The 13,158-nt window shown below is 42.2% G+C and overlaps 1 protein-coding gene across 2 annotated transcripts; it reads right to left on the bottom strand.

The window, feature by feature from the left end:
- Positions 1 to 8,614: 8,614 nt before the first annotated feature.
- On the bottom strand, positions 8,615 to 11,606 carry zfp36l2 (ZFP36 like 2 zinc finger CCCH-type). Of its 2 annotated transcripts, none has more exons than XM_088421943.1 (2): positions 11,274 to 11,606; positions 8,615 to 11,152 (listed from the first exon to the last, which is right to left on the bottom strand). In XM_088421943.1, the coding sequence occupies exons 1-2, from the start codon at positions 11,364 to 11,366 to the stop codon at positions 9,974 to 9,976; spliced, it is 1,272 nt and encodes a 423-aa protein (XP_088278069.1). In that variant the 5' UTR covers positions 11,367 to 11,606; the 3' UTR covers positions 8,615 to 9,973. The 2 variants fall into 2 exon arrangements, with proteins under 2 accessions (XP_088278069.1, XP_088278068.1); XM_088421942.1 differs by having other exon boundaries at positions 8,615 to 11,155; positions 11,274 to 11,603.
- Between the last annotated feature and the right edge of the window lie 1,552 nt (positions 11,607 to 13,158).

Raw genomic sequence — 13,158 nt, forward strand, 5'->3', positions numbered from 1 at the left:
ACAGGTTTGAACCTCTAGATTTCACACAGTGAAACCACTGTAGTGACTTCGGTACTATTTGATCTGTACATGTCCTTAAATGGTGAAAAAAAAATAACAACACACACACACACACACACACACACCCCTGTATGTATGTGCAGGTTAAATGTTCCTTTGCTGTCTTACAGCTCTTTTGAAACGTTACACTACTCAAACTCGAAATATGTGACAAAACTTCACTTCTGGCCACAGAGGATCCATGCCGATATAGGTACTAGGTAAGTTAGGGAAACATGACATTTTTTTAACCAAACTGAAAGTAATGACATACAGCGAGGATGATACACAGCACGCCTGTGATTGATTGTAGTCATTGTGGTGAAGAGCACGAAAAACCCATCTTGGCTGTCAGCCCTGTGAATCACACAACATCTGGCCTCGTTCACAGTTCCAACAACTCACGTCTAACACGGCCTCTCACTCAGAATAGTTATGAAGTTTGTACAACATAAACATTGGGATGATTATATATAATTACTCTGCACTGCGCTGGTGCTCGGACATCCTCTCACGAAAATCTGCACATTCTGACCTCAGGGATTGTCTTTGCTGCATAAAAAGACAAATGAGAGAGGTCAACAGCAATATAGTTTCCAAATAAACACCACAAAATGATGCCATACCTCTCATTTATTTCTCTGTCTGCTTTGGCCTGCAGCACTGGCCATAAAGTTTCATTTAGCACGGCCTTCGTCTCATGTGAGGCTATTGACGTCTTAAGCATGATTGGTCAAGGAAGTGTAAGTAGGCCACACACACGTCCACACATTCTCTACTCTGTCACCTCACAGTTAGTTCCTTATCACCTTCCGAGCTCGGTTGCCAATCACGTGTTCGGAGGCCGCGCCTGGACTAAGTAAAGCTCTTTTACTCAACTAGATGGGACATGTTACATTTTACAGCTGCATCTCTCGAAAAGCACAGACTGGAGCAGGCCTACATCTGCAGGCCTCCAAGCACCTGCCCCATGTCTTCACCCTCCCACCTGAACCTCACACAGTTGTCATCTTACCCCCAATGAATGACACATTGTCTCTAGATGTCAACCAGTTTTTGTTAATTTAATTTAGATGATCATGTTATTGTGACAGACACAAACAATTGATTTTCACCAAAAAACTAACTTCAGTCATTTATTTTCTTTAACCAATGAGGGGAAATTTGACCCAACTCTGGGTTTTAGATGTTTTTGATATATGATATCAAAGGAACAGTATACAAAAAAACACAAGAAGGCAATATTATTGCATCGATTGTCAAAATATCTCAACTTTCAATATGCCATCCTGCTGTTCCTTCTAAATGCTTGCAAATGGGAGGTCGAGAGGTACACGCTGCAGATGTCAAATTTAGCCCATGCCAGGCTCATTTACTGCCATTAAAAATGAAAAATATTGTCAATCTGGGCATGCATTTCCCCCAGTGTTTGTATTATTCCTTTCAACCCCAACTCACGAACCGCGTGAATCAACATTTTTGTGTTGAGCCCCAAACCACCAGGGGGTGTTAGCGGACAAGCCTTTCATTGCAAGCCTTTCAATGACTTCATTGAGGGGCTTAGCCTGACTCCCATAATGCAAAGTTCTTGCTATGTATTGTGTGTTGACAAAAGGCTTCCATCCAAGAACTGAATGTTGCAGGAAAGCTTTTTTTTTTTTCTGCGGGGAAGGGTTTTAGTTGATGTAACACATAACAATATATGTGCACATTCCCGTCTTCAAAAACTGCAGCATTGAATAGCTATTAACGTTGGGTTTTTTTTCTCATAAAAAGAAAATTCTTCTAAACAAAACAGCCTTGGAATATATACATTTAAATATTCTTGTGTATGGATAGGGCTGATGCCACTGAACATTTTGAGTTAAAAGTAGGTGAAAGTAAAAATATATTTATATTTCACTATGTTATGACCCTTTCAAAGTCAGTCCAGGTCAGGTGATAATAAGGCCAGTGAAAAATCCCTGGACACCCAGGGGTTAATTTAGTTTGGCAGGGACCTTTGTTTTGGCTTGCTGCATTAGTGTCTTTGTGGCTATTGTTATTTGTGGCTGCAGTTGCAGCTGGGTGCTTTGCATTTATGTGGTAGGCTACTTGAGTTGCTAATGTGGTAAGTGAGGTCCATCCAAAAATAATGTTTACCATTATTACTTTTTACCATTATCAAAGGTGCCATTTGGGCATTTTTTTTAAAGTTAAATTTACCATTGATTGGACAGACAATGCTCACATGCTCTTCCATTTTTATATCTTCTTTCTGCTCATGAATTCGTAATCCCACACACAACAGGAGCCTACCAAAATATGCCAAACACAATGACAGCCCATCAGTACCAGCTTCATAGTGTGATTGACCTTTGTTATCCAAGCTCCAGCAACACAAGCACCAGAAGCCAAATGAATAAAGATGAAAAAATAATAACAATAATAAAATAAAGATTATACATAAAAAATAGATCCATGCAATAAAACATTACACTTTATGATGTAATTAAATGTTCTTAATTGATCTGTTATTTGGTACCCCTAATTTAAGGCATTTGGAACAGTAACAGCACTTTGTTTCAGCAACCAATCCAAATTTCAATTCACCGCTTGATGATATTTAGGCTATTGAGTAGCTTTAAGGGCCAATATTGGTCAGTCATCTGCTCTTGTATGCTCTGCTGGCTTATATAGCTGTAGGGCAGCAAACATCAAAACAGCGAAATTAATAGAGATCGCCAACCGTCTACAGTGACGAATCATGATCTTATCACAAATTATTAAATAAGTAACTAACATCGCTGAACATTTTATAACAAATTAGTTTTAATTCCTGCTTTTCATTTTTTATCCAACCTTTTCCTTTGGCTTCATTATTTGACTTTGAATGAGAGAAAGTGTACACCCCTTTTTTTTTTAACTGTATTAATTTTTAAAAACATTTTACAAATATGTCTCTACAGACTTTGCCCTGTAAAGTTCATCATGATCCTCGGCGCTGCAGTCAAGAATATCATGACCTCTAAACAAAAACAGCCAAGCCATTTTAGCAGTAATTAACTGTAGCACAGTGAAACTATTGCCCATACACTCACATCAAGTTACAGTCTAAGTTCCATCAAAACTTTTCTAATAAATCTATACCTGAAATGGCCAAGCTGTGTTTGGCTATTATTATTAACTAGGGATATTCAATACAACCTTTTCTTGTTTATTTACTGGCTGATAACAGTATGAGAACTCAACACTTGAGTAGGCACTGATGCCGATATTAAGTACCGATGACACTTGTACTTTTGGTGCACAAAACTTTCTCCCCAAAAAACAATGACAAATCGTTAAAATAAAAAAATGTCCAATATTGATTCTTTTCTTAAAATCTCACGAAATGACCATTTCTGTTCTTCTCATTTGTAATAGGCCTATGTAGTTAGCGATCATAAAGCTGCTTCAAGAGAGCAGATGATACTAGTCGGCTTGCTATGCCTTGAAATAAGACCAGGTATCAGCCCGATACTACACTACTGTTATCGGTACTCGCTTATCTTTAGTAATAACACGCTCTATTGTTTACATTTGTTAAAGAACACAGAAAAGCTGTTGTACGATGATATCCTGTCTGCAAAAACATGATGTCAGTGCTTCTACATAGAACGGGGCAACTCAAACAAACACTTCCTGCATGTCTCTCATTTGAGAGGGTCATAGGAGGTAGCCGGCCAAAGCCCAGTGTTAGTAAACAGTAGAGACCAAGGGAAGTACCTCATCCGACATTTTTTTTAAGCTTTACATAGTGCAGCAAGCAAAACGCATCCCTCCCTCCATCTACGCAGACACTTGCTGAGGAGCCACAAACATTGGCGGTAAACACTCAGGCCCCTCACAAGATGCTTTGTAAATATTTGCAAGTTGGCAAGCGTCAAGGGGAGAGGAACACAGAGGGCCAAGCAGCAACTTTTGAACTAGATCTGCATCAGCCAACTCCCACCATCGCCGTACCAGGCAAACAAGATGACCTTTCTCAGCATCTGAGTGCCATTGCTCACCTTGACTCACCTTTGCAGCATTTATTCATAGAGGTAGTCATGCCACATTCCGAGCAGAGGGAATGTTTTATCACCCTCCTGTCAAAACAACGGATCAATTACCATCAATTAATTATAAACACAATTCATGTGTTATGTTTTTAATTGCGTTATAATCTCTAACTTTATGATTTCGGTATGCTGACAAGATCCGTTTTATACAACTGGCATCTAACCTGATAGACTCATGTTGCGGGTTAGCGGGCATGTTCAGGACCAGACGGCGACTTAGATCAAGGTACAGTGATATGCATTCTTTATAAGGAGCTTGCTTACCACAGAAACAGCGCAAGTTTAGCCTACCGCATAAATGCAAAGCATCCAGTTGTGCCTGCAGCCACAGCTAATGATAGCAACAAAGGGGCTAGTATAGCAAGCTATAGCAAAAGCTGTTTGTAAAACTAAACTCAAGAGTATCTGTGTTTGAGAAAGTCTGACAAAGACAGGGCGGATGTTTCATTTTAAGGTTAATTTCTCATTGTTCGGCAATCAACAAAGGAATATAGCACCATTCCTTCTGATTTTCGAAACAGAAGGTTTCACACTTAGAATTAGTCTCAAATACAGCTGAATTAAATGTTTAGAACTTAATTTGTTGAAATAAATAGTTGACTGAAGCCACTTGTTTTGTTATGTTACTGTATGTTAATTTTTTGATCCACAAGAACTCATTCATCTAAAGTAAAGTAAAAAAAAAAAAAATGGTCTCAGAAATTTTAAGTGAGATTACAAAGAGATGAATTAGATGATTTAATTACAGATCTTTAGCAATAAATCTCTTTTTAAAACTCTCCTGACAACATTAATTAAAAATAACCACATGAGAAAAGGAAAAATGGATACAGTAAAACTACAGTCGAACTCTACAACGAAATTGTTTAATGCCAGATTTTTTTCACAACAGGGCACTTCTCACTATAGCAAATTTATGTCCCGCAAATAAACAGAAAATACGTGTTGTGCAAACTACAATCTGACTGAAGTTAAAAACAAAACCATCCAACATTGAAAAAAGAAAAAAAAAAGAAAAAAATGCCATATCTCCAATAAGCATTCAATTTCATACTTACAACATTGCATAATGTCTCTCACTTTGCTTCATCCATCTTTCTTCTTTATTACTTTTATCCTGTCTTCAAGTTTGGTTTAAAGTTGACACGTCAGCGACCTCCGCGGGGCTCCACGCATCAAAATGACAACACACAACCCGCGGAGTCCAGATTGTCTGTAACGCGTATCTTCCAGAATGTCTTCACGAGTGGAAAACATGGCGGACAAACAATTGGTTAGGGAAATTTACCGGTATAAACACCTATATGATTGGGCTGAAAAGGACTACCGTGACCTATATACCATAAACAACTCCTAGCAAGCACGACGTTGGAGAGAGTTGAGGAGTCTGTTAAAAAACGCTTGGAAGAATTTAGATGGTTTGAATCTACTAGGATTCTCTACCTCTGTTATAGAGTAGTGTTTGTATGCTCCATTTGCTGCCACCTATAGTATGGGAGAATATCGCCTGACTGCGGGGAAAGATGCACTGAATATAAAGTGTTGCAAAATGCGCGCCGGCATGTCAAGCATAAGCCAAGCTAGAGTTTTGCTGCAGGCTTGTTTTTGCCATAGTGAATTTTAGTGCAAGGCAAATGCCGAAAAAAAAAAAAAAAAAACATTTCAAATTATGCAACAGGGGGATTTTTCTGAGAAGTAAAAAAGAGGGAAAGGGTTCAATGCATGGATTTTTTTCACACTGGGCGGTATTTTTTGCGCGTGCAGGTTTCGTTATAGAGGATTTTTACTGTAGTACATTTCTTTTTCTTAAGAAAACCTGATGAAACGTAAATCGAAGAACCAGGCCTTATCTGGCACTCTGTGTCAGTTAAGTTGTGAACACTATTTGTTCTTCAATTTACAGTTGGCAATCTTCCACCCATCTGGCGTACTTTGGAGGCCAAAACAACGTCTAAAAGAATGAGCAATTACTGCCTGACCTCAGGTCGGCCCAGAGCATGCCCAAAACAATACCAGGACGAGCCGAGCTTCCCAATGCGGCTGTGCAACACAAATAGTAACTTCTAGAAGCTGCTGGCCACCACTACAGAGGAGAAAGGAAACTGACAGAGGAGGAAAAACAGCAAGACAGAGAAGAGGTGGAAATGGGTGGTGGCCAGGAACCAGTGTTCTTCCTGCCCTAATCACAAGTCCGAGAATTTCCTTTCATTGTGGCAACTCCAGACTCATTAACCAGTAAGACCCCAGCATTCACACAAACACTGCTACATGTGGAGCGAAAGATTATCTTTTATGCAGCTGTCATATATGAAACACTTAATCATACATAACCTGTAGGTTTAGTGATTGGCACACTGAGCCATTCACCGCATTTTATCACAGACCCATGCGTAAACACTCACACACACACACTTAGCCACAGGTATCCCACTTGGCAAAGCCCAAAGAATTGTGCAGCCCCTTGGCCCTGCTCTGATAAACACACTTCATTATGAAATACTGAGGACACAGTAAATATTTGCCAGGGCCTTTATCAGCCCACCTTATCTTGGCGTGAACTCCAGGCACCGCGTGACTCCTGGGTCTTTTATTTTCTTAATGCCTATGCTACCTCCGATAACTTCACAGAAGGGAGAAAACACTTACGGCATTCTTTTCAAAGTTCCTGGAAAACTAGCTCAGCCGCTGCGGTCCTACTGAGAATATGGGCCAGAGATTACAATGTTGTCTAGACACTAGAACAGTCCAATTGGAGTTGAGATGAAAAGTAACCAGTTTAAAGGAGAATTTTTTTTTTTTCTAATTTGTTGTATGAACACAAGGCTAAACACTGCAGCAAAAGCCGTCTGTTTAATCGATATCAGGAGGCGGCCATTTTGACACCTGCTGAAAATGACATCACAGTTGCTCAGGTGACGCCAAATACAGCTCTGAATTTGGTCAGGTGACATTTGTAAAATAGAGAGTACATGTTTGGGCTGACTAAGTTAATGATAGTTATTGTTTTGTACGCATGTATTTGGACAGACACATTGTTGTGATGATGTTTCCTTTCCAAACACCACAATGGATTTTGAATAAAAGGCTGATGTATAGATTACGGATAGATTGTATAAATTAATGTAAATGTTGTGCAAAAAAGTGGCCTTTATCATTTGGGGATTACACCCTTTATGTAATATGCATCATTTTTTTAGGAATTACAATTTTTTCGAGGTTTTTGATTGGAACTACAAAAACATCTGTTTCCATTAGACACAAAGGGATTAACATTTTGGTACGTGCCGGAATGTATGTGAACTTTAAAAGATAATATTGTTCACTATACACAGTATTTATTCAACTACAAGTATGATTTGCATTTAAGAATTGTGAACTGCCTGAAACTGGGATACATTTTATATTGGTTATTCCATTAAGCTTATATGGGCAACTCAAAATAAAGTATAAGACACAGCTCTAAGGAGGGCCAGTTTTCTATTTCTCTGCCACATCCAGGATGTGGGGGCAGCAGTATTCTCTTTCTCCTTCCACCTCTTTTAATTAAAGCAGGAGATAAGGAAGCGTTCCAAAGCTGTGCAACTTAAGTCAATCCATGAAGCGTGTCCTCAGGGTACCTTGAGGGCTCCTCCTATTCCCGGACATGCCCACAGCACCTGTCACTATAATGCAGTACACGTCTTCGATGCAAACTACACCTACATTTTTTGTTTGTATTTCTGATGCTAAATAAACAAAAAATGACGTATCTGTTGTCAGTTGGCATTTCCTCCAGATATAGGCTTCATGGGATAAGATGCCCAGCCAAGCTCATAAATTTGCAAATCACCTCTGAATGAGGTTCTTCTCCCTTTGGTTTGCAAACACAGTTGTATGAAGAATGAGAACCTCAGGCTGGAAATGACGCAAGGCAGACAAGGCTCTTTGGTCTCCCGCACTCATTTTCAATTGGCTCCAGGCTGTTTTCTTTTTTTTAATTTATTGTCATAATCCATGTATTCAAGTCTGTAACAGATCAAGCCAAAATGGCCTCAAATGTTAAATGATTGCAAAAACATTTTTTCCATTTTTTTTTTTTTTTTATTGGGAGAACTACAAAAATGTACAGTACAAAGTTAACAGTCTCACACTCGATTTGTAGTGAACTGACTCCCCCCAAAATAAACAACTCTCGTTGTATTTTTGTCCATTTTATTACATTCAAAAGCTTTACTTCTGATAAAGTAGTCAAAAGTACATAGTGTGCATCCCCCTGTACCTACTATGTACAAACCAGACATGTTTAACCACTTCCCTCTGCAGCAAACTCAACACTCAGACTAAATTTTGATATCAAAAGAAAGAAAAGCTGAGCAAAGAGGAAAAATCAAATGAAGACAATTGGGGACTAATAGAGGTTATGGCTGATGTTGTTGTCAGAGTATCTGAGTGGTAACAACCTTTAGTAAAAATAGAATCCAAAACTACATTCATTTCAACCTGCGTATAAAAGATGCCATGTAAGAAAAATACTTTATTTGGTTAATTTTAAAAAGGCATGTCATGTTGGCGAGCCCCATAGGCACTACACAATAATACTGGGGCGCATGGGATTGCTACATTCTTAAGCACGTGGCTGGAATCACAGTGTGACCTCGTGCGAACAGAGGACAAAAAAATAAAAATACTTTTTGGTTAATTTATTGACTTGGATTCTTTGTCGCTGATCTAAATAAAACAAGGTTTGGACGGTCTGTACAACCACATTGTGTTTACATTCTACAGAATCAACTAAATAGGGATTCTCAGAAGAAAAAAAAAGCCTTCTACAGCATTGACACACAAGCTCAGAAGCAAAACAGCAATTATGCAAACTTTAATAAACGTAAACAAGGAAACAATTAATGAAATAAATATCACATACGTTCTTAAATTAAGTTTTTTTTTGTACTCATTTACAATAAAAAATAACCAAGTGAAGTTACAAAAAAAGGAGAAAACAATATATATTACTGTGAAAAGAACATACACTCCACTTTATGCAGATTAATAATGGCGATCATAATTTAAACATAAAAGAATATAGATCTATTGCTTCATCATACTTGATAAATATAGTATGGACACAAATTACCAATGTAGCCTATACTTGTTTCACAAGATAATAAATAAGTTAAATAGTCCATAGCCAGTTATGCACCGCTATGCAAATCACTCAAACAGCTAAAAAAATATATATTCAACCATCAGCAGTGATTTCCCCAAACAAACCCAACTCAAGAGTACTTTTCAACCAAGCAACAAGCAACACTAACCAACCTAACCACTGGGTGGTGCTGTGAGAAGACAGATATGGAATGGAAGTTGAAGCTTTTCAGAGAAGTAAGTAAGCACTTTGAAAAAGGAAAATGTTACTTTGAGTCGAGGCATATTCTTGGCAGGATAGGAGGAAATCGACTCGCTTTTACAGTCTCTTCGTCTTGTCAAGTCATCTAATCCCAGGAAAAGTGTGACTCGCCTGATAGAGCAAAAACAAAACAACAAAATATAACAGAAGAGGGGCTGGCTAGAGCCCTTGGGCAAGGCACTGATGGAATGCCTTCTGTTTGCTATCTAAACATTTATTACAGCTATATTACAGAGGAAATAAAACCCAAACAAAAAAACAGTAAATCTAATGCCAGGTAAAGGACACTTTTTTCTTTTTTTTTTGATCCCGTGGGTGGAACTTTCCTCACTTGCCCCCCACCAGGGAGGTCAGAGCAGGGCCACCACCCGTTCAGCTGGTATAGTGAACGTCTTGCTGCTCAAAGGCACTTCAGCAGTGTGGAGGCTGCTGACATAATCCACGAGAAAGAAAAGGAAAAACACGCTCAGTCATCTGAAATCGACAGCCTGCTGAAGATCGGCAAACGTCTCCCAGCGTCCAGACTGGGGGACTCGGAGCCACTGAGGCTCCCGGAGGAGCTGAGGGACCCGCTGGCGTAGCTCTCCCGGTCTGAGAGCGAGTCCGGCGGGCTGGGGGGAGGCTCGAACACGGGCGACTCGCTGAGACGGCGCAGCGTCTGCAAGTGGCTCATGTTGTAGGTGGGGGGCGACGGGGGGCACACGCCGCCGTGCACGCCCCCGTAGAGGGCGCCGCCGGCCGAGTGGTTGTTAGAGTAGCCGCCAGAGGTGTGCACGGCCAGCGGGGCCAGCAAAGTCTTTAAGTCTTGCCCGGGGAAGTTGAAGGCACTGTTGATGCAAGACACGGAGTGGGGCGACAGCACGTCGTCGTAGAAGCCGGAGGACGACATGCAGGAGGAAGCGGGCGGGGGCGGGGTCCGCGACGTGGGGCTTTCGAGCAGCGGGGAGTCCAGGCCGTGGTGGCTGGAGAAGCCGGAGAAGCTCAGGCTGTGGTGAAGCTTTGGTCTGTCCCTCTGGGTGTAGCACATCTGCTGCTGCTGAGGGGGGAGGATGTCCCGCTGGCCGTAGCCGCGGGGCTCCCCCGCCTGCACGTTGGCATTGGCGGCCGGAGCGGGCCGGCGCTCGTCGGCGTTGTGGATAAAGTGACATCGGGGACCGTAGGGGCAGAAGCCGATGGTGTGGAACGTGCGACACGGCTCCGTTTTGTACTTGGGGTGACGGGACAAGCTCCTGAGCTCGTGGTAGCCGTGGGCGAACTGGCATTTCTCGCCGTACTTGCACGAGCCGTTCTCCTCGAAGGGTCGGCACAGCTCGGTCTTGTAGCGGGTGGAGTTGATCTGGGAGCCGGCCTTCTGCTGCAGCGCGGCGCGATCTCCGCTCTCGCTGTAGGCGCGGTCGCGGAACTTGTTTTCCTTGTTCATGAGCGCGGTGGTTCCGCTCGGCGTGTTCTCCTTCAGGCTGCTGTAAGAGGAGCTCACGGCGTACTTGTTGCCGTTGTTCATCGCCTCCACGTTGCTGGTGGAGTTTCGGCGGAAAAATCCCGGCGCGAAGGGGCCACCGGAGCCCGCGGTGGTCACCGGGGCTCCGACCGCCTTCTTGTCCAGAATGCTGTTGATGTGCAGGGCGTTCATGTTCGAGCTTTTATCCTGCTGCGAGAGAAGAGAAGAGAACGGGCGACATGTTAGCGATGCACGCCAGTCACATGGCGCGGGCTGCAACTTGTTGCAACTTGCACGCACGCAACTCAAATGAAACCAACAGCTGTACCTTGTAAAGCATGTCCATGTCGTAGAAGGCGGACAAGACGGTCGCAGACATGTCGTCGTTTCCCCAAATTTGCTGGTGCACTCCTTCTTTCATGGAGGAACGAGCAGGCTGCACTGCGACGAGCGCTGGTTTGTGCCACGACTGCTTTTTGGTTGAGAGGAAATGCTCAAGAAAGTTGCTTAAAAGGAGCCGGCGGGACTTAATAACCGACCGAGGTAAAATTAGAGCGTGGGTAGGTTTTTTTTTTCTTGTTGATGAGTAGTAGATGGGTGTGATTCCTCCCCTGAAGAAGCGCTGAGCCAAATGTGCTTCACTGCGGACCCAAGCCCTTTTTTGCGCCCTATAAATGCCTGACGGTGGCCGGGGAGGGGCGAAGTGAACTAAGTAGTCGAAAACTTTTGCCAGAGCCGCCTCCTCTTTTCCGTCTTCTCATTTAAAAAAAAAAAATCCATTCACCGGTTGGTCGCCTATTCTTTGACACCACGCCTCGAAATTCAACCCGAGTCCCTCCCCCTCTTCGTCCATCATCACATCCCCCAATTTTTTTTTCTTAGCTGTTTTAAATCCCACGTCACATCCAAATCAATGGAGGTTGGTCACTCGAAAGAACGAACTTCCATTGAAACCACAACTTTCTCTTGAATTCTAAGGAGCTTCGTGAATCATCTGACATACTGAGTTCCTGCAGACTTGTGGGGGGTTAACAAACACGAAAGTGCAGCTCCTTTCTCTATCTGTCTCACTTGGAAGCATGCGCATGTATTTGTAATGGAAGGAAACTGCCTCACCCTTGTGCTCTCTCCCTGCGGAGAGGGTGAGACCACAAGTATGAGCGGCGAGGAGTCCAGGCAGAGTGCACGGCAATTTTTAGCATTTACCCGTTGCATAATTCACGAAACAGGGTAACATGGGAGCAGCCAACTTCAGCCTATGGTGAAACATGTCAGGACGACAAACAAACTCACTTTTATATTTTTCACAAAAAACAACAACAACAAAAACACTTTATGAACTGCAGCAGAGGGAACCTGCGATTCCTACAGCTCAGTAGAAATGAAACAAAACTGACTGTGGTTGAGAACTCCCCCCCCACAGCAGTCTTCCATCTAACTTGTTTTTCAGTCTGAGCACGAGTGATGGAATGTGGTTTCTATGTGGAACAACAGTGTAACACTGCCTCCTAGAGAGCGTTTTAGGAACGGACAGCAAAGAAGCCAGCACGCCCCCTGCTGAGCAAAATTTTGAACGGCGAGTTGCCAAATCGTCTTACCTGTTGAATCCATCTCCTATTATCACCACTTTCACGTCAAAATTACATAAACCATCAATTGTAAACAAAAATGCAACATAACTGCACACTAAGTGATCGGGAGAACATCATGACCAATAGTAATCCACTACCATGACAAATACAAATCATTTTAATAACATACGCCATACTCGACAAAAAGCCTTCGCGTGGACAAATGGTTAGCCTTGGCGTCTTGCCCAAGAGCACCTTTGAAGCGTTCACGCAGCTATTCAACATTTATACGGTAGCTGTCCTTTGAACTGTGACCCTCCAGTTCCAAACCTGACAGATGGAACTAACAAATGTTCCCAAATGTCAATTTCACAAAACATAGAAGAACCTCGCAAAGTTGGTCATGGATGGATGCAACTGGGTGCAAAATGCAAAGCGCGCTACCAGAAATTACCGGTTTCTGCAACACCAGTAACCATTATAGCCTTTTAATTTAGGATCGTAATTGCAAAACAGGATCTAAAAATATACCGGGTCTATTTTTCAGTCTCTGACACGCTTTAATATTATAAGAGCGGTGGAGGCAGAGAGGTGAAGGAAACAGAAACAAGCGGGGGGGGGGGGGGGGGATGACATAAGCGT

Source organism: Hippichthys cyanospilos, chromosome 8 (genome assembly GCF_059441005.1).
Source record: "Hippichthys cyanospilos isolate Australia breed blue-spotted pipefish chromosome 8, RoL_Hcya_1.0, whole genome shotgun sequence".
NCBI classification, from domain to species: domain Eukaryota; kingdom Metazoa; phylum Chordata; class Actinopteri; order Syngnathiformes; family Syngnathidae; genus Hippichthys; species Hippichthys cyanospilos.

What these genes read in the sequence shown, in the direction of transcription:
- zfp36l2 (XM_088421942.1), bottom strand. Translation starts at nt 11,366, where the DNA reads ATGAAAGAAGGAGTGCACCAGCAAATTTGGGGAAACGACGACATGTCT. An exon ending in ACATGGACATGCTTTACAAG is followed by an intron (nt 11,156 to 11,273) that starts GTACAGCTGTTG and finishes CTTCTCTCGCAG; the next exon opens with CAGGATAAAAGCTCGAACAT.